Genomic DNA, 26,408 nt, shown 5'->3' with positions numbered 1-26,408 from the left:
TATTCTTATTTTATTTTTCACGTCCCACATTGTTTTCCCAGCAGTACTTTGCAAAATTAGTCAAGATACACATTTCAAAGGCTCCCCATATTTTTGTCCATCGCCATCACTTACATGTTATTTATGGGGCTTCCTTTCCAAACGCCAGATTTGGGCATTGATCTGCAGTTTAATGGATCTAGACTGGCATTTGTTTTGCCTCCAAGCCCTCCCTAGACCATTCTGTAATGTATATCAGCTCAGACTCAGCCTAACTTGCCTCATGTATGCAACAGTGTGATTCCTACATCAAACTCGGTAAATAAATAACTACACAGTTAATTCTCCTATTTTAATGTATGGAAAGTCCCACTCTTGGAATAATGAAATGAAAAGACCAACCATTCAGAAAACAAAGCTTTAGTTCAACAACTCCCAAGGTGGGTTCTATAAATTATGTGGCAAAATCTTCACTTACAAATTTCCAATGGCTTTAACAAAACATGCATTTAACTGACTGCTACTTTAAATTTGAGGCAATAGAATGCTATCTATGTTTAATCCATTGATCTGCTGCTCAGGGTATTATTAATATTTTGTAAGCATATTACCAAAGAAGACTAGATGTCTGTGAGGACAAGAATATGAGTTAAAGTTTCTACCAGCTGTTTTAAATAACTGAATTACAGTTCATTCTGCAGCCATGCAGCAGTGCAAGGCTCCTCAAGTACAGTTCTTAACAAAATTACATCTAAGCCCCTCCTTTGCCTTTAATACATCTTAAAGCAAACTGAAAGACTACCAGAAGTTCCTCTTTTTTTGGTAACAAATGTGAATCTAAACTGCAATGTTAGTGTTTTGGGCAATAAATTCTCTGCAGCTGCCAAGGCAACTCTAGTTAGGATACATGGCTTGCTTCTGGATCAGGCATGAGAAAAATGTTTTTCACAATCTATGTTCTGATACTGATCAGTGTGCTCAAAATTGAGGGACTTTTGTTGAAGCTTGTACAGCATATCTGAAAAACTGCTGGTGCTCGGAAGGGCTTAACATCACAATTTCACAAGTGTTGACGTAATTGAAGGATGCACACCATGGAAGGAGACAAGACGTGAGCTTGTTGTGGAACAAAATTCCTTATGTGCGTGCTCTGTGTTAGCTTTGATGTTGTCTCTAAATTGAGTGTCCTCTTAGACATGGGAAATGTCAGTATGTGCTACATATTTCTCACAGCTATGGTTGGGGCTTTGAGAGAAGCTGGCAACAGCCATGTACCTGAACCCCGTAAACACATCTCCTGAACTTCTTTGAAAATCTTGGTTTATCGTGTCATTACAAATTCATAACCGTCAATGAGCAATGCATGTAACAGCTAATTGAGCTCCATATTGGCTCCAATATAGCCATTGTAATAGGCTAGCTATTTCCATATTTTGGATATTAGCATTTTCCTTAGAGTTAGCATTGCAAGTGCTGTAGCTGCTTAGAGGCTACTTTGTGGTTATTCAGTAAATGCTGATTTTTTAATTATGATAATGAAAGCTGTATTGCATTGCATGGGTGAAAACGTATGAACAAATAGTGAAAATTAATTGATGGTGTTTTAGGTTACCAGCACACTCACAAACATGCTCGACTGATATTTGTGAAGGGGAATATTATGATTGCCCTGAGAACTTGTTTCAAGTTAAGCAAGTGTTGTCTTTGCCATATTGTGTTTTTTCCTCATAATAAAAACAGGAGACAAATTTGGCCAGTTGGATATTGCACAGTTCTAACCAGATATAAATGTATACCTTTTATTTGATCAAAACCAAAATGTGAAATACTCTGTTCAAGTCAACTTGATGTGTGAAAAGCTTCTGAAGGAGATGACGTGGTGGTGACTACTCACATTCGTTATTTTCATCATGACTTTGCTGTGGCATGTTAACCTTTGTTAAGGTGGAAAAAAGGACAATGCACTTAGGAAATATTTCCCCCTTTGTATCACTTAGAAATCTGGCTTTCTTAGGATTTAATGTAATGCAACATAGCGCACAGTTCACGTTGAAGGGTCAGCCTAGCTCCTTGGATCAGAGTCAGGAGATGTCTGTTATCTGCTGGCAGCTGAGCTGCGCGAAGAGCCTTGCTGCTGCCTTGTGAAATGGATATCCCCTGAAAATAGAAATTACTGTATTTGGAACAGATGGGATGAAAAGTGTCCACTGGGCTTATTCCCTATGTATATCTACTTCAAAGTTCTTTGCCCTTTCTATTTTCCGCCTTGTGGCGGAAGAAGAAACCCTTTCCCTGTGGAAACCCCTGCGCCTCCTAAGACTTTTCCCAGTAGCTGACTTTCTTTATACCCCAGGGCGTGGCACCCTGGCTTCCCCTGGGGACCAAAGCACCTCTGTCTCACTGCAAAGGAGTGCTGCAAAAGCAAAGTCTTTTGTCTTTGTCTCTCAAGTGAATATGCTGAATATATATATTCTTTATGGCTTTTTTTTTTTTTTAATGTTTCTAAATAAAACACGCTCTTTCTTAAGGTGATCTTTCTTTACTGGCACTTTCGAAGTGAAATCCAAGCAGACTCGAAATGTACTTAGCTTTTATGGAAAAGGGGAAAATTAACCTAAAAGATAATTAATTGTCTGGGGTGGGGTCTCACAAAGTGTGAGCTGACCCCTGCAGCAGATTGCCATTGCTCTGACTCCCATGCTGGGGACGTGTGTCCAGTCAGATGAGGCAGCAAGAGCTTTACTGGATCAGGTTCAGCAACTGGATAAATAACGCATCTGTAGCTGAAATAAAACCCCACAATATAGCTCTCTTCTGTGCCTTAGCCACAGCCTAACCTTCCCCAACAGATGTTAAGAAGACTTGGTACTGTTTATGAGAAGCATCAGCTTCCCTAATCGTTCATTGATCTGTTGTTCTGGGCAGAATGATGAAGTTTTCACTGTTATTTTGCTCCATTTCACTCGGATTTGTTTGACTTGAGCTGAAGGACAATTTAAGATGGCAAGGAACAATCTTGCCTTTTACTCCCAGCTGACAGGATAATTCTGGCTTTGCTGTTGGGAGCTTAAAATGCTTTACCTGTGCTCAGCTAATATTAGTTGTAATTAAGGGAACAGGTTGTCCAGAGCTCGTTTTTACAGTTCAGCACCTGAAAAAGAACCTCTGAAAGTAACCCTTTTGGTGTAATTTTGGGACACTGTTTCCCTGCTCACCCTGCGCACGCCAACCTGCACCCTCCAAAGCAGCTGCCCCAGCACAGCTGAGGGGAGCAGTGTCCGCCATGTTGTGGCAGCACCCTGAGGTGCAGCAGTCATCTGGGGCAGGGCAGGGCAGCACCCGGAGGCACGAGGAGTTTTGGGTTTTACGGCCTTGACTGGGTCCATTGTCATTGAAGGGTAATGTGGTTTTAGGTTTAAAAACAACAAATTGGCTGTGTTGCAGAGAGCAGAGGCTGTTAGGAGACTGGGTTATAGGCTATTGTGCCTGGGTTTGGGATGCAGGGCAGCGCTGGGCCTTAGGGACAGCAAGCTGTGGAGCACAAGTAGTCATCTCCTGTCTGAAATGTAGATGAAGAGCTTTTCTCTGGTAAATATATCAGACTTGAATCCTGTGTCTTGGTGTGGTTTTAAAGCAGCTCTTGAGGCTTTAGATTTGTCAAGGAATAATACTTCCCCCCAACACACACACTCCTTTTGTTTCGTGCTAGAAGCATGCCCTTTCTTATTTCAGGATCTAATACCTAACAGGCCCAGTCAGAGGAGCAGGCACCTTTGGCTCTTGAATCCTCAGAGGTGTCTCCTCATCTGCTTTCGAACAGCCAGGCAGGCGTCTGCTCAGAGGGCTCAATGAACAGCTTCCCTTGTCCCTTTGCGACAGGGAGCCTGTGAATTTCAGTCTTTTCCTCATTCAAATCTATACGCTCATTCCTGCTGCCATACCCAAAGAAATTTGGGGAGCCAAAATGTGTTCACCGAAGCAGCAGGAGTGCTATGGGAGCCTGAGCCTGTCACTGCCTCACTCAATGGCTTCCTCACATAACAGGTCGAGTCTCAGGAGCTGGAAAGGTGACAAGGAAAGGCAAGATCATGCTGGCCAGGAATTCCCAGTCAAAATAATGCTGTAATGCGGTTGGGGAGGAATCCCGCAAAATCACAGCGGTCAGCAATCAAGATTGGGTGTTGCCAGAGTTCATTTGGTTTTCCTTGTCAGAAACTTTTAGCTTTAAGTCTGTTGGAAATTGATCTGCCTCTTTCCATTCCAGTTGTAGGTTATGGGAACAAAATGCAGTTATTGGCATCCTTGTCTCCTTTTTTTTCTTTCCTGAGGGACACTCATGAGAAATATATTTTTGCAAGGACCTCCAGCCTTAGCAGGAGAATCAAACCAGGAGGTGACACTCAAACTACCACTGCTGTAAGTCACTCCACCTTCTTGGTGAAACACAGACTAATCCTGAAGCAAAAACAGCTCAAATAGAGCGTTAGGATACCTGAGCTTATACCTGAGTTCAGGATACCCGAACAGGAAAGTGTTCAGCCTTGTATACAAAGGGTGAGAGGTTTAAATCTTGCCTAGTCTTGGCATGAGTTGCAGAGGAGATCAGGCTGGCTGATCCCATCTGGTATAAGGATTTGTGAGTCTGCATGGAAGCCAAAAGGCATCTTTGCAGTGATTCCAACAGGGCTTGGAGTGAGCTCCAAGTGGGCAGGTGTCCGTTTTCAGTAAGAATCATGTCAAAACTTGCAGTGACTGGCAAAGTGACAGCATTGGCCAGGAGTGGCCAAAACCTGAGCTGCCTGCTGTACTCCCAGGACATTTTTTCAAGCTGGACCAGTCAGAAAACAGACCATCCTGCAAAACATGTTATTGCTCTGCCTTTTTCATTCAAATTTGAATTAAAAAATAAAATAAAACCCCAAATTAATGTAATAAACCACTAAATTTGGTCAGTCAGGTTGCTATGTTCTAGTAAATTAGAAACCCTTTGGTTTATTTTTATAATTTTGTTTTGCAAGGATTAACACGGCAGTTTCTCCAGCGAATAAATAGGTATTGCAGTATGATGGAAGCCATCAGACTGGAAAGGACTCTCTGGCTTGACAAATTATGGCAAGTACTTTGACATTTCAGTCGGATAAACCAAACATAGAAAGTACAGGGCTTCTGGGGTAGTGCACAATTATCAACAACAAAACTTTGTTCTTTTCTCCTTTTTTTTTTTTTTTTTTTTTTTTTAACTTTAGAATGAAGAATTGCGGCTGAGTGTGTGTGTAATTTCAGTGCCATGCTGAATTAGGGCCCTTTCAAGTGGACGCGCTGTTCAGCAGTAAATAAGACATACCCTAAAAATAGAAAATGTGGTTGTAAGTGACAAAAATTGGCAGGGAGGACTTGGTCAGATGCAGTTTTGGAACTGCTTTTAATTTTTTTCAACTCAATTCCAAGTTAAACATGCCTTTAAATTAATTAGAGCAATCACAGTATCCTTAGAATATCCATCAGTGGAAAAATTGAAGCCATGAGTATAATCTTTAAATTTCCTAGATTCTGAAGAGAGGCTAAAAAAGACAGCTTAAGAAAATTTTTGCGTACGATGAAAAACAAATTCTTGACCAAACTGGCTAAGCTGAAATGTCTGAAAGCAAAGAGCTATCATGAAAGTGCTGGAAAGCTTCTGGTTATAATGGAATTGGTGTCCCAAGGTATAATGCAGCTCTACATTTAATATTGAGCTATTGAACCGTACTTCTCAACCTAGCTCAACTCACTGGGTTCTCATCAAAGTCCTGTAATGACACTGTCCTCTGTTTAGATGCCAAGCAAGTCTTGAAATAGCTCCAGAGCATTTTCAGCAGGTTCAGCTGAGTACAGATGTCTAACTTCAGAAGGACCGCTAGTGCGTAGAGTTTGTGGCATATAAATCCTTCCTTATGTATACTGGCACACTTGTTAATAATCTTAGGAACTTTTATAAACCTAATTAAAAGGCTCTTGCACACTTATGTATGAAATCATGGTGACAGCGCAGAACTAGCAAAGCAAAAGCCTGTCCTTTGTGCTGCAAATCCATGTTGCCTTTTTTTATTAATGATACATATGCAACACATTTAATTTGATGCCTGCTATTGTTTGCCTGCTTGTTTTTATTACGATCTTGACTGGAGTCCCCATCATGTTACTTATAGCCTGTGCACGTTACTCTAAGCAGAATTTTTCTTTCTGTGCATTGTTTAAGGTATTGACTTTGCCAAAGGGAAGAAAAAAGTGCATGCATCCACTTAAGCACGCAAGTAGTTATATCAATTTCTGTCCATTAAATATACATACATAAATATACATGTATACAGTGGTTACAGGCTGTTGCAGACATGGAATTAGGTGAGATTTGAAAACCGTATTTCAGAGACTCTTTCCAACATGGAGGTTCTGTTTCTGGGAGCAGCTCTTGGCCAGAGCATCCCTCAGCCTGTGTGAAGTCCTGCTGAGGATGGTGGGGCTCTATGTGAGTGTTGAAATGATACTTTTCAAAGGCATTTACAGATTTCTAGGCCATTTATTTAAATTCCTTAGAATGAATTTTACTTTCTAAAAGAGCATACTTTTAAATCTTTTTTTTTCTTTCTAAAAACATCTTAGTTTTGTTAATCTTTCGGACTTTGAAAAACTGTTCATAGTTATTGGGTTTGAGGGTAGTTTTTCCCTTTACAACCCAGGCAATCAATTCCCGAGTACGAGCAGGAGGGTTATTGAGTAGTTCATCTAAAGCAAACAAAGATTTCAGCCAGCCCAAAGATGCACCAGTAATTTTGCTAAAGGTTTTGATACCGGTTTTGATCAAAGTCTGGGATATATAGCATGTATGGTTCCAGCACTTCCGAATGAAACTTGAAGTTGAATCTTTGCAAATGTTCAGTGCTTGATTCCATTTAGATGTACAAAAGTGGGTGTTAATACATATGTGCTTTGTCTTCATTTACTCTTCCAAATCTGCCCCCCTATTTCTACGGTCCATTCCTGTTCAATGGTGAGCTCTTCCAGAGGTGTTTCTCTTACCCCATGTTGTGTCCCTTCAGTCTCACCCTGAAATATCCTGTACAACAGGGTTACTTGATGACAGACAATCTTATCTGAACTGTGGCATTGCCCCAGTGGATTCTGCTCATGTCCTGCAGAGGCCTTTGACCTGCTCTCTGCTTTGAGTTGTGCAAAGCCATCCTTTCGTGCATCTTTAATAATTTACTGTGAATTTCTGCTCAAGTTTAGTAAAACTGAGAAGAATGGCTACCTCTTTATTCTCTACTTTTCAAACAAGTATCTCTAATAAACTCAGTTAAATTGAAACAGAAATGTGCTTGCAATCAGTAAGTTGAAACAGAATTTTCCAAAGTTGTGGGTTTTTTTTCCTTGGGTACCAGCATGTCATACTAAAGCACTCACTGTATGAGAAATTCAGAACAATTAAAAATGGACTGTTTCTAATGTGTTTGTTTCATTTTTGCTTTTCAGTCTATCCGAGAAGTCACAGGCTATGTTTTGGTGGCTTTGAATCAGTTTGAATACCTGCCATTGGAGAACCTACGCATCGTTCGTGGGACCAAACTCTATGAAGAGCGATATGCTTTGGCGATATTTCTTAACTACAGAAAAGATGGTAACTTTGGACTCAGGGAACTTGGCTTGAAGAACTTGACGGGTAAGTGAAACTTGCAAATGTGATGGGTTAGTTTCAAGAAAAAAAATGAGCTTGTTGAATATTTGCACCAATGCCCTCAGTCACTTGCATTCTGCAAATAATGGAGGTACCACAAGAGGCTGGCAGCTGTACGTTGTACTTTTTTTGCTTCACAGATGTACTTTTCTCACTACTGATCAAAGGCTGTGTATGGAAGTCATGCATTTGAAACAAAAATAGTTGTTGAAAGAGTAGATGAACTTTTTTCTTCATTTTGGTATTATGAGCATGTTGGTTTCCTTGTGATCCTTGGTTATTGCATGTATGTTCCTTCAGGTGTTACGTATTTTCTGCCAAGTTAGCTTAGCTTTAGCATCCCCTCTGCTCTTGTTGCTGTCTGTGTCGCCATTGCTCCTCCACTGGGGGTGGGGGAAGAGGAAGGGCGTGGGAGAGACTGTATCATTGCTGTATTAGAACTTAGTTCCTTAGAACTCCCTTTTTTAAGGAAAAATAGAGCATTATATATAGTGAGAAAAGTGCTTATTTTCTTGACAAAAATGTAAGCCAAGTCCATGGTTTTATATTCATTTGTAAATTCATGACTGGATCATGATATGGGGTAGATCAACATTTCATTTCTCGCAGCTGAGGATCTACAGTCAGTGGTTTGGGAGATGAAAAATTGGCTAAATATCACCAGACTATAACTTATTTAAGTGCAGGCAGTGGCAAACTCTTTTTAGGGACTTCATTGGAAGTATTTTATTTATACCTGGTCCCTCATCAGCTGTGATAATTTCTACTCTAAGCTTTGGTGATTGTGAAATTGCCTTATTTCTGCTAGTGGCTAAATGCTGACCTGAGCTGGATGTGGAGTTTGAACCTGAGTACAGATGGGTGGGAACCTTCTGAACTATATTTAGGCACCCTTCACCCTCTGCTAGTTTTGTGTTGTGGTATTCAGAGTGGCACACAAGCACTTACAGTTCCCTGTTGTTCAAGCCTTGCTGGGCCATACAGCTAAGCTTTCAAAAACAGGAGGGAAAAGGAGGCTTGAGATATTTTACAAAACAGTTTTGGCTGACTCTTTCTCATCAGGCTGTTTCTTCTGGTCATATTTTTAACAATTTTCTTTACTGAGACCATCATGCTGATATCATAGTGCTTCCCAAGGTCTCTAAATCCCTGCCATCTACTATTGTCTCTATCACTGTCATAATCCAATTTCCTCCTGTTCTGTTCCTATATTTCTTTCCATCTTTCTGATTTAGGGTGTTCATTGTGACTGTCTATGCCTCCACGTAATACAGAGCCATAGTATCAGGTAATAATAGTATTATCTCTTTCTTCGTATACTTTTTCTTGTCTGTGGGTCTCAAAATGCTTTGTAAAAGACGCTAGTTTGGGTGAAACTGAGACAGAGAAGTGACGTGAGGCCAAGGCCAGAGAAGGACTGGAATACTTTCCTCTTGGGTCTGAGGCTGTTGTTCTTCCAGGAGGGTGAGGGTTTACTTTCAGTGCTTGTTTAGCCATGGCTTTGCTGCTCAGTAAGGTAAAAAACCTTATTTTGTAGGCTCCAGCTCAAGATTTTCTTCCTGAACCAGCTGCCCTGTGCCAACAGGCAGTTCCTCAGACTCCAGAATCTCTGGAAGCCACTTTTACATGATAAGCACAGCACCAAAACTGCCCAGCAAATAGCTTGACTTTCTTTTCAAGTGTTGTATGAAAACCTGTCTTAGCTCAGCTTCTGAATCCTTCCTAACATGAGATCATCACAGCCACTTCATCTGATTTAGGTGTTTACAAAGGCCTCTGATGGGATTATTTGGCTCAAAATGTATTGCTATCTCTTGGAAGAAAAGTGCCCTAATAACACTAGCTTGTCTCCACTGAGTACTTAAAATAGCTTCTGGGTGCTGAATACGAGCCAGCACGTGCTTCAAAATACTCTTAATATTTTCTAGATAGAATGTGCCAGGGCTTCATGAGTCTTTTTAGCAGTTGTTCTTTGACCATTTTTGTATACTGGTTAAGATGCACCTGGCTATGTTAACCCACAACCTGCTTCTTGTTGCATATGCTCTCCCTGGAGCATATTGATACTTAATTTATTTTCCTAACACATCCTTAGCATTAATAACTGCATAAAAATAACTGGTGGATGTGGGACTCGGTGATGTTGCAAGGCTGAGATAGTTCAGCTGTGTTTGAACCTATCCTGTGTCTTAATAACTGCTCCATATTTACATCAGAAACAGCCAGTGATTTGTTATTAAATTTAAGATGAAGCAGCCCCTGTGAGCTTGCATCCTTTCAGTCTACCACAGGTTTCAAGAGATTGGCTTTTAATGGTGCCTCTCTTCCACTTGAGTAAAATATAAACATAACTCCTGTCTTGCTTGTGAAGAACTGTCTTTCCAGGGCTTATGCCTTGTTCACAGAAGTTTGGGAAGTTCTGTTCTTATACATGCAGTGTCTGGATGATGTGATCCTGAGGGTAATTCTGCCCAGTACTACACAATATATGAATACAAACACTACTCCCTGTGTTAAATACATGAGGAAGCTGCTCTTACCTGCAGATTATCCTCAGACTTAACCGGAGACAAGGTTTCAGCCTCCTGTGCAGTACCATTGCATTATTTTCAGTATGCTGTTAACAGTTGTGTTTTTATTGCCAGATATGTCTATCAGGTTTTCATATTTAAATATAACTTTAAATGCTTGAGTTTCCTCCCTTATGCTATTAAAAAAATGACAGCAATGAAGGCAGTAAGTTTTATCTCACACAGAAAACATGATCCAGTTCTCACTCATGATGTCTGTCAACCCGAAAGGGAGTTTTGTTTGTGTAGCACAGGCCAGGACCATGTCCTAAAATTCACGTGAGACTTTCAAAAACTCTTACCTATAAAAATCCTTTTCTTGCTTGTTATAAAAACTTAGTCAATGGTTCCACATAAGTGTCAAAACCAAACAGACACTGAACTAATGAAGTGGCTGCTGCCATTTCAGCTGCATTTATCTCAGCTTGCAGATTCAGCTGCCAAGTAGCCTTTAAGTAAAAAGGAAGGTTTGACATACTGAACGTATTATTCAGCCTGAGATTAGCAGAATAACCGATGCTGAGGGAGAAGGTATGCCACCTTCTTCCATTCATTGCCTGTGAGCTAGTGCAAATCATTCCTGTCTTCCCCAGGTGGCTAGGCAGTCAACCTTAACTTATCCAATGAAAGGGCATAATCATTGTTCACACTTTGAGTACTCCAAATATAGAGAATACCTGATGGCTGCATTTCATTACGGCATTTATCTTCATGAGTGGGGAAAGAGGGATAACTCACAAGTGCCAAAACCACTTATGAAGTATCCCATATTTTCCTCTGAGTAAAGATGAATAAGAGAGATCCACAGCAAATGATGTATCTTTGACTGAGCAGTGATAACCTCATCTCCCCTATTGCCCTTGGGGACAGAGGCTCCCTTGTGTGTGCCTGTGCAACCACTGAATTCCTTCAACATATTAGAATAAAATGGACTTAGCAGTGATTAGTTCAGTAACACAAAAAAGCAGCAAAATATGTAGCTCCTTATCTGCTTGTTTTGCAGGAATACAGATAAATGACAAATTAAGATAACTGAGGTTCAAGTGACAAGTGGATATTGTAGCTGAAAGGATTTGGTCAGTGATAGCCAAAGAAAGGAAATCTGATTTGATGGGCAGGAGAATCATAGGGAAAGGACCATCTTCACTGGGTGTAGGAAGTGATGTGTTGTAAATGTCTCCTTCTACAGATTTTTGTAATAGGTTTTATTTTTATTTGTTCTATAAAACGAAATTTTAAAGTTCTATGATCATTTCTATGACATTTTCATTTTCCTTTTTTTTCCACCACGAGAAATAGAAAATGCTAAGGAGTGCTTTAGAGGAGGGAGAAAAAGAATGATACCTCTTATGAAAAAGGTTGTTTTTCAATGAGTTTCTTGGGTTTTTTTAAACAAGGACTGCTCATTTGCTATAATTATATTGCAGCTGGATCAGGTTGGATGGAGGGGCATGGGAGGAGTCAAATTTCCTTTCAGTTTTGTTCACTGTGCATGTTTTGGATCTACAGTGGTTTTGGAAATCTTTAGATTTGCGCTCAGAGCCTGAGCTCCTTCAGAGCTGTGTAACTGCACATAAATCATCTTTGTGGCAGGGATTAAAGCCACCCCCTTTTTATTGCCTTCATCACAAAGCCCTAAGCCTGTGTCAGCAAGACCTTTCCTTGGACCACACATACACTGCACGAGCCACTGTTGAGTTCACAGTGTTTAGAGATGCAAATGCCTGTGTGTGACACCCGGCCTGAGCAGACGAGACTGGATGATGCTGATTGTGGCATATTCCTTAATGGCTGCGGCTTCGTACTAGTGGAGCAAGCTGGGAAGAAAGCAATATGTAACTTGCCTCGGGCTTCCTATGCAACAGGTGGGCAAGGCATCGCATCTCTAACCTCAGAGAGGTGTTGCTAGGATACATGGAGGAATGACAAATTTGTTTAAAAAAATCCTTTTGGTTACCCTCTGCCTGTGGGGCTGCTGCCAGAGTTTTCTGCCCTGCAGAAGAAGCTGCAGTGGCTCTGTGACTGCCCAGGAGTGTTCCTTTCCCTATCCTAGGAGCTGCACGGACCATAGAGGTGTTTGTATCCCAGCACATCTTTGCTGACCAGCCTGTGGGTAGGAGAAATGGGAGGAACACCTCAAGCATGGCTGTGCTTCCCTTGGGAAAGGAGGGTTGTTCTGTGTGGTGGCGCAGACCCTGGGGGCACAGTGCAGGACCTGCTATGGGTTCCCCTTGCTCACCTCACCCCTGTGGATAGAAGGGCCAAGGCTTGTGGCTGCCCCCGCGCTTATAAATGTAAACGTGCCTGCTAGCGCACATCTGTCTCCTCTCCCCCAGGACACTGTTAGACTATTTTTTGGAAAAAAAACTTGCCCTAGGTGTGATTTGACAGCCAGGAGAGTCCAGAGACCGATCTCTGCTGGCAGTCGGTATGCAGCCGCCCTATGCTGAGCATGGAGGCAGTTACTAGCGTGGATTCAGGCTGCTCCCTGCCAGTTGGCATCAGTGCCTGGGAATGCTTCCAGGCACTCCTCAGCTTATGGCTGCAGACATGGCCCTGAGGAATCCCAGATATAAGGGACCTGCAGGCTGAGGAGCAACTGCCTCCAGCTAGCAGAAAATTGCTCACAGGTGTTATCAAGGCAAATAGGTATATTGTATATGGCCAGAAATAAATACTGATTTTGAGCCCCATGAGATTTATACTTGTGAGTTTATTATGTTCAGAAACAAGGGTGGGACATGTTTTTTTAAATTTCAGTAGGGCTAGAATTTTGCACAATCTCTTTGAAGGATTTGGGTAGGCTTTTGTCATGCCAAATGGTATAACAAATGTCTGTGATTCTTTGCAACTTGTTGATTGACAGTTTGTGCCCAGTTTTGTTTATTTCAAAGCACTTTACTGTTTTCAATTCTGTCTCTAGTGTTAGAAATGCACAACCTTGTTTGGAATGATTATAGCAAAGAATTAAACAAAAACCTCACTATAATAATGATATATTGGTAAGTGTTTTTAACTGGAAATTCAAGGGTTCCCACAGAAAGTTGTTTGCTGGTGTCCCCTTGCCCCCCGATATTTGCACATAAACTATGAGATGCATATAGTGGATTGTGAATGGTCTACACCAGTTTATTGAAAGTAATACACAGAATGTTTGATGTGAGTCTCCAATGTCATGCAGCAGGATAACTTCATGTTGCGCAGCTTCTCCTGCAAAAAAACCAGCTTAAAATTATGGGGAAGAGAAACTAGGCCAAATCCTTAGCTGGTGTAAATTAGCTTACTTGCTTTGACTTTGTAATTAACTGAAATTTAAATTGCCCTTTACTTTCTTCAGTGGATAAGTTAATTCACGCTATAATTTATAAATTCACTAGTGCCTAACTCCCACTTAAGCCCTTTTGAGGATGTTGTGTTCAGGGTGCTCTGTCAGGATTAATATCAGCTAATGATAGCTGACTCAAGCCATGTCTACACCATGCAGTGGGGCTCCGCACAGTGATTCTTGAGCTAGCATTGAGCCTAGCTAGCTTTAGAAGTAGTGTTTGCCACGCCACTTGGGTCCTGTGCTTGGGCTAAATAACCCATCAAGGTGGACACAGCAGATCGCTCCTGTCTAACTGTGGTCTCTGCAAACAGAAGCACATTGTCCTGGGCTTTCAGGGTCTTAATTATATGGCTGCTGGGTAAGGAAGGGTAGTGGACTGGGAGGAAGGACTGGGGTCTATAGTAGGTAGAGGAAATCCTACCTAGCCCTGTGGTGTAACCTATGCCTCTGCTGCTTTCTGTTGTCAATCACCACTTCTACAACAGAGGCAGTAATGCTTGCCTACTTTAATTAGACTTATTTCGAGAGTTTGGTAGGAAAATGCTACTCAGGTTGGATCTGGTGTGATGTGGAATTCAACTTTTAACGCTGGCAGATGTTAGTTTAAATGTTGTTATAAAATACATCCAGGTATGCTGCCATTGTCACCTGATAATGCCATGTAAAATAACAATGTCATTCATTCAGCTTTTCTTGGTAGTTTCTCCTTTTTACCTCTCTGCAGTAGTTCTATCTGTGCATTTTTCAGTTATGAAGTAAGAAATTCTCCGTGTTCCAGAGGTGTGAAACACCCTTTAGCTTTTTAGAAATATGGGCAATCAAGATAAATCCAGTAATACTGAAGCCTTCTAGTAATAGAGTAGCTTTGCCTGACTTCAGTGACTCGAGAGCTTTAGCAGCACAGGGATTTCTCTGGCCACATGCTTCGCAGGGAGTTAAACATCTGAACAGAGTAATCCCTCCATTTCACTCACACGGGTCAGGAATGGGTGGCACTTCAAAACATCCAACTTTGGCAGACAGATATTTGTTGAGCTACACTATAACTTTGGTAAAATGCAATAAGCTTTACAGTCAGGAAGAAATCATACAGTTTATAGCAACAGCAGTGCTGAAAAAATATATCCCAGCTCCCCACCTGCTTGGAAAGGAAAGAAAGAGCTGGGTTGTACTCCACAGCCCAGGCCAAGCTCTGGTCTTGACTAGGTATTTTAGAAATTAAAATCCTTTCTGCTCCAGTGGTATATCTTCTTCAGTTCAGGTGAATGAAAGAAGCGTTAATTTCAGTGGGTTTTCTCCTTTTCCTTTTTTCCCCTCTTTCTCTCTACTGTCTTCCGAATTCATTGATTTTCTTATTTCCTTCTGACAGGCTACAGCTGAGAAGGAATTTGGTGCTTTTGTAAAATAATTAAAGTCTTGTGTTACATGGGGAATGTAACCTATTAGTACTGCCTAGCAAAAGGCAAGTTACTGAGCAAGGCAGTTCAGTTGCCATGGGGTGGTGGGCTGTCTCTGCCCACCCGCAATGGGGATGTGAGCTGTGAGCCACTGGTGGGGCAGAGGGACCAGCCTCCAGCTCTGTGGGGCTGCTGATGTCTAGGGCTCAAAATGGCATGAAACTCTGGGGGGAGATCCGGTGTCCAGTTTAGTGCCTTGCTTAAAACTCAGCAAAGGCTTTGCAGCATATGTCTGCAAGGCGGCATATGCTTACAGACCTGGATTTAAACTCAGATCAAAGAGTAAGCTCCCTTTTCTAGCTTTTCTTGGCCAACCTGTAGGAGTAAGGAGTTGGCAAGGACACCATTCATTGCAAACACAAAAGGCCCACTGAGTTCAAAGAAGGTTGAATCAGACCCCTAAGTTTACACAGTGGAAATAATTGTTTTTCCTAGGATATTTTCATGCCTCTTCATTTTCATGTCATTTGCTGCTGAGGGAAATTACCTAGAAACTCTATATGGAGGGATGGGAGAGGCAATGAACCAAAAACTCTTTCATTTGCTACATCTAGCTCCAGGGAAGCCCCTGCAGACAGAGGAGGCAGAGAAGCCCTCCCAAACACTGGGCACGGGGCGAGACTCACGTAGCCTTCACTGTCTGCAGGCTGACAGAGGCAAGTACTCCCACCTTCCGCTTGGCCAGCTCCATCCCAAGCTGCTTGTTCGTTGCCTGCACACAAACCTCTTTCTTGCAGAGTTGCAAGTTTCAGCCTGGCCAGCACTGGGACTAGTCTTGTCAAAACCTTGTAGTTTTAACTTGGGTGGGTCTGCAGCAGCCTCAAAATGTGCAGCAGTGCAGGGCCAGGAGTGAGCAGCAGTTCATTAAGAGCTTATCTGAAACTGAGTTTGATCACACAAGCTTTGTATGTTGGGATGTGAAAGGGAAATGCTGCTGTTAAGAGGATGCATTGTGTGTTAGTCTATGAAAGTTGTTCCAACAGATTGAACCTGTCTGCAGTGCTACACTTACAGGTCCTGCCTGCAGTTTCCAGGGTGAGAAAAACTCTTTGTTAGCTTACCCACATGAGCACTGCTACTGAATTTGCACACAGGTAATAGGATTTCTTGATGAGGAGCAAGGAGTTTACCATCAGGAGCTTTCCTTATGTGACTGGGGGAAGTAAAAGGGACCGACAATTACAGTTGTCTCCGGAGTTCCTTCCTGGCCTGCCTCATTTGCTACCCATGCCCCACCCTATGAGAGTGGACATGCTGACAAGGATGCATTCAAGGGCAGCAGTTCTGGGCAGCTGGGTGTGCTGTGATTGTGAGTGTGCTTTGTAAACATTGAAACACATAGCCTCCTGCCTTGCATCTCTGCAAAGCCACTGAGGCAAATGCGGAGATGGGCAGGAAAACATAACTTTGAGGGGAACATAAAAATAGAAATACAGAGCTGTAGAAGAAGGGAAATCACCCTGTGAACAGAGGTAAGAAAGTGGAAAACATCCAAGTATGTGCCCCACAATCTCTTGGCAGAGCAGAAGAACTCACCTGAACTGTAACTGCCTTACAGATGAAGGAGGAGACAGGCTAGGCAGGAGTGCATCTGATACAGAACTGCTGGAGTTCTCTCGGACTCAAGACTCCCTGGTCGGTCCCACCTAGCTTTGCAAGAGCCACTTTCTATATAAAATGAACTTTGATTGGTCTGAAGTGACAGCATGAGGTAATCAGAGCGGGAGGCAGGTAATGCATGTGGATGCAGATCTGTCCATGGGGCTGTAGGAGCCTTTTGTGCATTGCAGGGAACATGCCTGCAGGCGTGGAGTGGGGGAATAAAGGTATCAGATGAGGAGAACATGCTGGAGGCCTTTTTCTTTGATGGTTGGAAATCGCTCAAGGGGCTGTCTTCTCTGAAACCCCTTTGCCTTCCCTTTTTTTTTTTCTTCCTTTTTTTTTTTCTTTTTCTCCTTGGTGAAACTTTCATAGATGTGCTTTCATTTCTTTAAGACTTAGAAGTGAGGGGGTGTCCGTCTGGCCAACCATCATACAAACGCCATGCCCACACTGAAGTTCCCCCAGGAGCTGGCTTCTGCCTGTCAGAAATAGCATAGCCACATGCTTTGGGTTTGAAACTGCGGGTACTCCTGACGTGGGGGCACAGAAGGAAGGGCAGCATCAAAGACGTCTCTGTCTACTGTGCTGGATAGAGGAGATTGTGGTGTTGTTTGGGGGGTTTTTTTGTGTTGTTTTTTAACTGGTCAGCTGGGCATGTATTCAGATTGATGCTAAAGGTTGTGAAAACTCTGGGAGCTGGTTCCATCACAGTGTAGGGGCTGTAGAGTCATGCAGCTTTGAAAATGGCTCTGGGGCACAGGTACCTGAGGGCAGGATGCAGCCGCTGAGTTTACATGGAGAGGTTCAATATGTTCTTGCCAAGACTATTGTGCAGGGTCAAAGAAGCTCATCTGCTTCAATCTCCTATATGTAGACTTCAGTTAGAGCTAGTAGCAGATTTTTTGACACCTTTTTTAGAACTGAAAAATATCTGACAGGGAAGCTTTCTGAGAGAAAGGAGTGGTTTAAAAAACAAGGGGAAAAGTGCTGAAATTGTCAGGCACAATCTTTCATTTTAAAGTGAAAATGTATGGCTTATGATATTTAATAGCTTCTCATGCTTTCTTCTATAAATTAACTTGCATTTTCAACCAAACAAATCAAAATAATTTTTGTTAATTGAACAATAATAATTGAACCTGGTTTAGGCTGAATTTTCTTTTCCATCACATTTCAGCTCACTGCAGTATGTGGTCTTGGCTTGTGTACCTGGTCTAGGAAATGAAAGGTTTTAAAAAACCTTAAAAAGGGCTGAAAAGTTGCTTTCTGCTTGTATTTCATCCCAATATCAGCCATAAAATACTTCCTTTGTTGTAAGAGTGTGTCCAACGGAAAACAGATACAGAGCAAGTTGTAAATGAATCGGTTTGGCTGCTGGTTGTGGTGCAGGTCTGTCAACATGGTGTGACATGAGCTACCTGCTTCTTGGCAGGGTGAATTGTCTTTTTTTGGGAGCTGCTTGCTTCCATGTTTGAACTTCACCCAATATACTAGCTTCAGACTATCCCCTCTACAGGGATGTCTGTAGAGCAGGTGGCAATCACTTCTGAGGTTATACTGGATGCATAGCCCTAAATTCTGTGCATCTCTGCTAATTTCTAAGCAATATGATGAACTCCAGGCTCCCAGTATGTCTCTGTCTGGTTTTGGAGTAAAGAATTAAATGCAGGAGCACATTGTTTCTTGGAGTGGTGCCCTTGGTTTACTGTTGTTATAATTTCTTTTATAAAAGCATGCTGTTTCCTTTTTTTTTTTTAAGCCAAAGCAACGTCAAATAAGTGCACCTGAATTACTGGCAAGCTTTGCGGCAAGCTTTAGGTCATGACTGAGTTCATTCCCTGGCTTGAGGGCCCAGTACAGATCCTACTGAAATTACTCTTTACTAGCTTTGTATGAGAAGCAAAGTGGATATGTAACCCAGGAGACGGGTTTCTCATCTCTGGTGGAGTTAACTTAGTTTCATTTCCATGAAATAGTAATGATTATCTTCCCCTAATACTTCTATTCTTTACAAGCCTCAGCCAGTTAAAGATCCATTATCCTCAGCACAGTGTTGCAAACACTAATAAAAAATGTAATGCAGAAGAGGGGCAAACATTAATAATAATAAAAAAGTTGTAACGCAGAAAAGGATAATACAAATACAAGGAGGATAAAGGCAAAGCTCCTTGTCCCATATGTGATTGATGGGGAAGCTGGAGTGGGCACAGCTGAATGTGTCCTAAGCTGTGTAAGAAAAGGGTGTATAAGAAAAGGCTGTGGAAGAAGCCCATGGGAGTTGATAAAAGGTTTTCCCTTGTATTGAATCCATAGTTACAAGCTATGTTCTGGGAGAGTCAGACATTTACCAGCATCGCCAGGACACCCAAAGTCTGGCATATCCATAGCATCAGTGCTCTCTGCCAGCCTCACTGGGACCGAGCAGGAATTGCATTTTGTTCTGAAATGGTGATACCACACTCCCTAATTTTTTTTTTTTTTTTTTCCCCCAAGAAGGAAACACATTGCTGGCTCTTCTTACAGACCAAAGAGCTGTTTGTTTATTTCTTTAACAGGAGACGTATGCTACTCTTCAGTTAGATGTCAAAGCCCCACTACCAAGAGTTGCCCCTGGCTGCTGTTTGCTGACAATAAGACACAGGTGCAGCCAGCCAGCTTGGACTAGTGCTGACGGCTCAGGCTGTCAGCACGGCTGTCTAACCCCCCCTTGGAGGCTGTGTCGGGGAAGCGGCAAAGGTTGTCGAAGGTGGAAGGGATTATTCTTCTGAAATGCTCCAAGTACAAGAGGAACTGGACAGATCAGGACTTGAGTCTCCTTTCTTTTTTTCTTTGCCTATGCAGGATGTGTAGGAGTTATGAAATGATGCTTTTGTGACCCCATGGCTGTGTTTTTCTTCACTCCTGCTGAGTTAACTATTACTTGTGGTAGCCATGCTCCTGGCGGTCACACTTAAGTGCTGATACAGGCCAGTTCCAAGTGTGCGCTGTAGTGCTGCTGTCGGGTGAAGGTGACAGTCATGAAGCGCTTCAGCAACAGCTGGACCCAGAGGCTCTTCTGCTTTAGAGAGTGGTGATCTTTAAGAGAGGCTTGATGTCTTAAAAGGAGGCACTGAGCTAAAATATGCATAGGGTAAGGTTGCAAGGGCAGCATCATCCTGTGTGTGTCAGAGGAAGAGCTGAGAGGAACATTTTAATGGCTGTGACTGCATAATGACTTAATCCCATGGGCTGTACAGTTAGCCCCACGCGAGCTTGGTAAATCTCACTACAGCCCCTGTTTCATCCAGGAGCAAGACTTCCAGATGTTTAGAGCTGAGTGGTTTTGATTTAATATTCAGAAGCATTCAGCTTCCCAAATAAAGGTAATAGTTTTGCTAGTTGAGAGATTTATTAATATCTTAACATGGCCCTAGTTTTAGCCTTTTATTCCTGTATTTCTAAAAAGATTTCTTACCACAAACCAGCCTTGAAGTTTGAAAGAGTAATCAAAGCTCTGCTGAGCAAATTTGACTATACTGATGGGTTGAATGAGCTGTGACCTCTGCTGACCTCATTCTGCTCCATTTCCCCTTCAGGCTCGTAGCAGTGGCTGGAAGTAAACATTAATCTGTTAATTTAGCCTTTGGTATAAATAGAAAAAAACATATAATTGCAATCACTGTTTTGTCAGTGGACCTCTCCAACCTTACTGCTTTGCTTCTGAGGAAGAAGCAGCAGTGCTGCCTGTGTGCTTCTCTGCTCAGGGGACTTTCCATTCCACAGTATTTGGGTGGGGCAGATTATTGCTTGCTTGTTGCAGCAGGAGGGCCAAACAGGGCATCTGCTTCCTGGGCATATATCCTCCAACATGCCCATTTAGGAACTCTTCCTCTTTCTTGCATCCTTCTCTGGAGATAGCTGCCCTCCATCTTATTTTTCTTTGGGTGTTTCTGGGAAGAGATAAAGTTTGCCTGTATGGAGACAGGTTGTGACAGGTTACCTTACTGTGCCAGTCCTAGGAAGGAAGCTATGGGACATGGAAATAATGTCCTGTCACTGAGGAAAGGAGAGCTGGGAGGGACTACCTTCAGTCTGGTTGAGTTCAGATAAGCATTATAGCATATGTAATCCTTTTACAACCTTCTCAAGGGCCAGACATGGAAATTTAGGGAGGGGAGGAGGGAGCTGGGCAAATGGAGTTGCGGCTTCCTTCCTGCTTTCCGCTAGGATGGGGAGTTTGCATGCTACATGGCACACTGACAGCTGCATGGCTGCAGAGGCAGATCTGGTCAGGGCTGTGTCTCCTGGCAAGCACCGGCTTGCATCTTGGTAGAGGGGTTGTTTGCCTATGCCTTACAGGGCCACTTCCAATCTCTTCTGTGCCTGTCTGTTGTTGGTATCCAAACCAAGTCTGAGGTCTTTCCATGAGCAGCATGAGAAAGCTGCCTTGCTGCTTCCAACTCGGCACGGGCATAGCCTCAAAGATGGAAGCTGTGCTGTTCGCAGCATCTCAGAGGTCACTGGAGGACATCGCTGGCTCTCTCTTGGCATTAGCCTGTGACTGGTGTTTACGTGCTTTGGCGTTGCACAGTGGTGGTCTCACTGACCCAGCAATGGCAGGTTTATGATACAAGGTTCTGATGGCCAGTTTCACATCCATCTTCTGTGGGATCTGATGCAGAGACTCAGGGTAGCCTGCCTGGAGATACAAGGGTTGCTTTCCTCTCTGCTTTCTTATATGTGTAATTAGTGTCATAATCTAGGGTTTAAGGATAGCCAACAAAGAAACCTTACTTGGGTTTAACTAAAATTGCTCCTTAACATGACTTGCTAAATTGAAATGAACCCCACATGAATGTTCTTTCAAATGCATTTACAAGTGCCTTGTATTGATTTAGCCTTACTTCAGTAACTCAGATGAGCTAAATTGATGTCTGTGCACTAAGTTAAGTGCATTCACTTGGGATTTCATACCTGCTGAACTGACTTGACTTCATAACTGATTTTAGTTAAACCAGTGCAAGCCTTGTGTGAAGAATAGGCCTTTCTCGTTTGTTTCTACTGGTTTGACCAAGAGCAATGTGACAACTTGGGGGAAAAGGTGTCTTTTGCCCTGCTGACTGTAATGCTGGGGTGCCCTACTAACCTTGTCCCTAATTTTGACCTTGAAGGGATACTGGCATTGCCTAAATACCTTAGTAGCAGCCTTCTTTCTGCAAGGCAGCCATTTGAAAAAGACTTTATTTAATCCTTTTGCTCCCAGGTGCACTGTTACCTAGTATCTGGAGAAAGGAAGAGGAGCAAAAGGCTTAGAGACCTACTTCTCTATCATTCTGCCTAATGCACCCCAAGCCAAAGAAGAACAGTTAAGAGCCCTTAAGCAAAGGTTTCATTCCCTTTTCAGACACTGTCTTTCAGCTTTGGCTGAGCTTGGTGTCTCTTTGTGCTATATAACAGAGTTCCTTCAACCATTAAGCTGACAGGCTCTTTTTATCTCGGCCACCAAGAGCTAATCTTAAGTGCCCAAACTAACACTTGTGATCAAATCTCTGCTTGACTGACAGTGTGGAAAGGAATTGAAACCTAACCCATCATCTTCCTGAGCTGGCCACTGGGCCTGCAGCGAGGGCCATGGTTTCCCTTTAATCCTCCGTGAAGATAGGATGTGGACAATGATTGCAGGTGTGTGAGTTACCACAGGTTCATGAGTCACTTGTTCATAAATAATCACTCAACAGTTGAGCTGTGATATATACTGGTGATGTATATGCTCTTTGCACCCTAAATGGATTACACGAATGTGTTTTGCCTTATTTTTATGTAGGATTAGTGGATCTATTACCAAGGTTTAGATGGTGGGACAGCGTTAAATGGCAACAGCACAATCTCCTGAAACTACTTTCAATAAACACTGAACTTTCGCTTACCTGTTGAGAAAAGTGTTTCTGCACAGGCATTTCTAAATTAGGGGTTGTGTTCGTGTTTTAAGTAGTAAGTTTGCAAGTAAATGTAACCTTTTGTAAATGTTAATGTATAGACCTGAGCTACTTTTTTTAGAACGCAAGGGTCATCAGTTTACAGAGGACTCATCTATAAGCAGCACTTCCCAGTCATGGCTCAGGAACTCATAGGAGAACAGTGAAAAAAATAGCCCCTGCCCTAAATAGCTCAGTGTGATTAAGACAGGAGGACACCAGTGGACCCAGAGAGGTAGGTAAAGCAAACACAGGAAGACAGAGCAGCTTCTTATGGGGAGCATCAGTTCTGCACATCCAAAGCTACCAAGGCAGCCAAGTTTCACTTCTATATAAAGGCAAAGAAGGTTTGAGGGGAAGGGTTTGAAAGAGGTCAATGAGATAACTTGCTGGACATCCACATCTTTGAGATACATCACAGAAAGAAGTACAAAAGATGTTTGAAAATGTATCTTGTGTTTCATGAAGGGTGGCATGATGGGCTTATTGAAAGTGGGAGAAGACATAAATAGTGTACGAGAGAATGATAGGCTCTGGAAGATCCTGAAAGTGAATACAATTTGCTTTTATTTGATGTGATGAGAAGGCATGAAATGGGGGGAGAAGAAAAAGGCATGTTTAGAGTGGTGAGCTAGAGCAGTCGTCACACAGTGGCATTTGGAAGGAAACAGAGAAGGGCAAAATTGCTTCTTAAAGGAGAGAGGCTATTGTCAAGACATGAGAAGAGCCTGGTAAGGAGCTCTAGATTCAATGACAGACAAAAAAGGCCATGTTAGAAAGAGAGAACAGAGGTGGCATCAACTGTGTCACACAGATTGAGACTGGAGAAGAGGTGGAAGGAGAAAGGCCTCCAGGTTGCAGGAGCAGTTGGCAGCACTGGCCACAGTGGCTGGGGCTGAAAGAGTGAGGGCAGAGTATGTTCTCTGCAACAAATATTTGTGGAGTATCTAGCCCGCCACCTCAAAATATATTTTCTAGCTGTCTGCGATCACCGTCTCCAGGTGTATCCCCACATGCCAAGTACCTCCTTGGAAGGCTTTGTCAGGAACTGCAGATGCTGAGCAGTTTGGGAGGATTGTCCAGCCTCACCTGCTATCAGAGTCTGTGCTTTCTTATGTCAACAAACTGTCATGCTCATGGATGTCACCAGGAAACAAATACTGGCTTTTGTAGCACAGACTTGCTTCTGATGAGAGACACGTATCCCAAAAGGGAGAGTTTCAATAAATGCACAAGGAGGCTGCAGCAGCTGAAGTTTATATTGTGTTTTTCTTGCTATCACACTTGGTGTATTATATAAATCTATGAGTGAGGTGGTAAAACAGGGCTTTTTTAATTATACACCACCCAGCAAACTGATAAGGCAAACAAAGCAGGCAACCAAATAATACAGGCATGAGCCACTTCAAAATAATAATGTGGCGTGAACAATAGGGGAGTAATTCACAGCTCTCTAAGAAATTTTTGCAGTTCAGAGGGGGTGAGATAGCAAGCAGCTATTGACTGTTTTACTTTCACGTTTTCCACCTGTCTGCCATGTGATTGGGAAGTATATTACCTGAATCCTTGCGAGAGCTTTTTGCACTATTGTCTTAAAAGCCTCGCTCTACAAGAAATGATCCTAATGGAAACTGAGATGCAGGTACGAAATGCATACAGGGAATGGAAGGAGATTGACAACTAAGTTAAATATAGTTTTAAGTTCTTTATAACTTTTGTTTCACGTAAATGTACAGGGACAGCTCCAGCATTTCCCTGGCGCCTTTGGGCTGCTCTGATACCGCAGAGTGGGGTGAACTGGCAGCTGCTCAGCACAAGGGAGTTAGTTAGTTCCCTTTGGGGTCAGGCACTTTCCACCACCACCAAAGCTGGAGGGGAGAGGGAAGGTTGGTGTGAGCTGACAGCACGCTCTCAGCACAACAGCCAAGTGTTAGTCCAGCACTATGCAGGTTTGGCCAAACTGAGGTTTACAAGTGTGTGTTTGACGCAGGTGTTTGCTAACTCACGAAACCTGCAGCATACACAACACAGGTGCTGCCTCACAAAGCACCAGGCAAGGTGAAAGGTGAGAGTGGCAACCTCAATGTGTGAAGAATTTAGTAATTCTGTGACCTGACGGTGCAAGGTGGTTGTATTCTCTGCCTTCTCTGCACAAGTGCTGAAGCACATGTCTGCACTGCGGAAGCCAGGGATTTAAGCCCTAGCTAGCTGCCTGGCTCAGTTGCTCTTGGCAGTGGAGCAAGGGAACCCAGCATAGGCCGCAAAGGCTTCCCCAGATACTAAGTAAACATTTGGGCTGCAAGCCAAAAATTATCTCTATGCTACCCAAGTCACACTGTTCACAGTATGAGATCTAAGTGGTCTGAAGGCAGCCCAGAACATCTACTTGAGATACTGTGATTGCAATACAGACATAACCTGTAAATGAGAAAAGACATTTTGAAATCCCAAGCTGCTTCAGAGTTCTGTAGCAATTCACATCTGATCTGCAGTCCAAACTGGGGAAGAAAAGAAAGCTCTCACAAGCTTGTCTGTTGTCCTTTCAGCCTCAAGGTGAATGAGAACTAGAGGAATCAACCCACAGTTAAATTTCTTCACCTTCAGTTTTAGCATCTTTCTTAAGAAAGGAACATTTACATGCTGGAGAGATTTAGTAGAGGTATTCATTGCAAATACACTAAGGCTTGAGATGTGTTTTCAAATACCAAGTGGGCAAGAATCCTGACTGGGTTGTGTGTGTGTTAAGGCACACATTGCTTGCTGTTTTTGTAACAGACCAGAGAGGATTGACTGCAAGACAAAGCTGTCACAGTCTAGGGTCTGTAGGGGTAAGCTGTGCTATTTGCCTTTTATAACTTCATGACATTTGCAAGACTAAAGGGCATTCCTATGCCTCTGTCTTTGAAAAGCTAAAAACTTAATAATATATAAAAGACTGGCAGCATTCAGTTGTTACACTTGTGGAGTTTGCTCTGATTGTGTTAACTGTCAGAGAGGTTTGGAGAAACAAATTCTACTTCTCCAAGTCTACTCCAAACACAGATAGAAACAAATTCAACCAGTGTAAGTAAGAGGATGGGAAGAAGAAAGTTTTCTGGTTTGTTACTTCTCTACATGTATCTGTCTGTCTATCCTTTCAGCTTACCAGTGATTTCTTCTACTTTTTTGCCAATGTTGCAATATTTTAAGTGCAACTTTCAAAAGCCAAAGACCTAAAATAATAAGCCTGGTTTCCAAAAGGTGGCGAGAGCCACATATTTAAAAATAGAGAAGCATGTAACTCAAATTAGTGGGAGTTAGCCATCTAAATACCTTTTAAAATGGTATGCACACTAGGAACACAGTCCATTTTGGAAAGGGTGGGACACAATCCTGAAGTCTCAGGTTCCTGTGCTATTCTGAAAAAAGAGACTGAATGTCTTAAATTACATACACAGGTTTGAGAAAGTCAGTTTGAGGATTCTTCTTAAAACCGTAGCTGCTCAAGTTTTGTGATGGCCTGAGAATTTCAGCTTCCATTTAAAACCCAATAAATCCATTTCCGGCCATCACAAATGTGGAGTGAAAATGAAAAATATGAATCCTGAATTCTCAGAAGCTAGAATACACATACAAAAAATAACATTGACTATTTTTAACATCTCAGCATTTTTTAGTTATGACTTCTCGGGGGCTGACTGAGATCCTGGAATGCTGGGGGCTAGTTATGCCACATTTGTAAAAATAGCACTAGTCTAGCAACGGCAAAAAAGCCGAAAGACTTTCCATGCCACCTTTTATTGTGTGCTTGCAGGGTGGGGTAATGTA

The 26,408-nt window shown here is 42.5% G+C and overlaps 1 protein-coding gene across 5 annotated transcripts in view; it reads left to right on the top strand.

Moving 5' to 3' along the window:
* Positions 1-26,408, top strand: part of ERBB4 (erb-b2 receptor tyrosine kinase 4) — a 671,761-nt gene that overhangs the window by 341,767 nt on the left and 303,586 nt on the right. For all 5 annotated transcript variants that reach the window (XM_069782036.1, XM_069782034.1, XM_069782037.1 and 2 more), the window contains one exon: positions 7,489-7,675. In XM_069782036.1, the coding sequence (XP_069638137.1) occupies positions 7,489-7,675 (187 nt within the window). The remainder of the gene's footprint in view (positions 1-7,488; positions 7,676-26,408) is intronic.

This window comes from Haliaeetus albicilla, chromosome 4, assembly GCF_947461875.1.
Source record: "Haliaeetus albicilla chromosome 4, bHalAlb1.1, whole genome shotgun sequence".
NCBI classification, from domain to species: Eukaryota; Metazoa; Chordata; class Aves; order Accipitriformes; family Accipitridae; genus Haliaeetus; species Haliaeetus albicilla.
The sequence above is the reverse complement of the archived record's forward strand: the minus strand, read 5'-3'. Positions and strand labels throughout refer to the sequence as shown.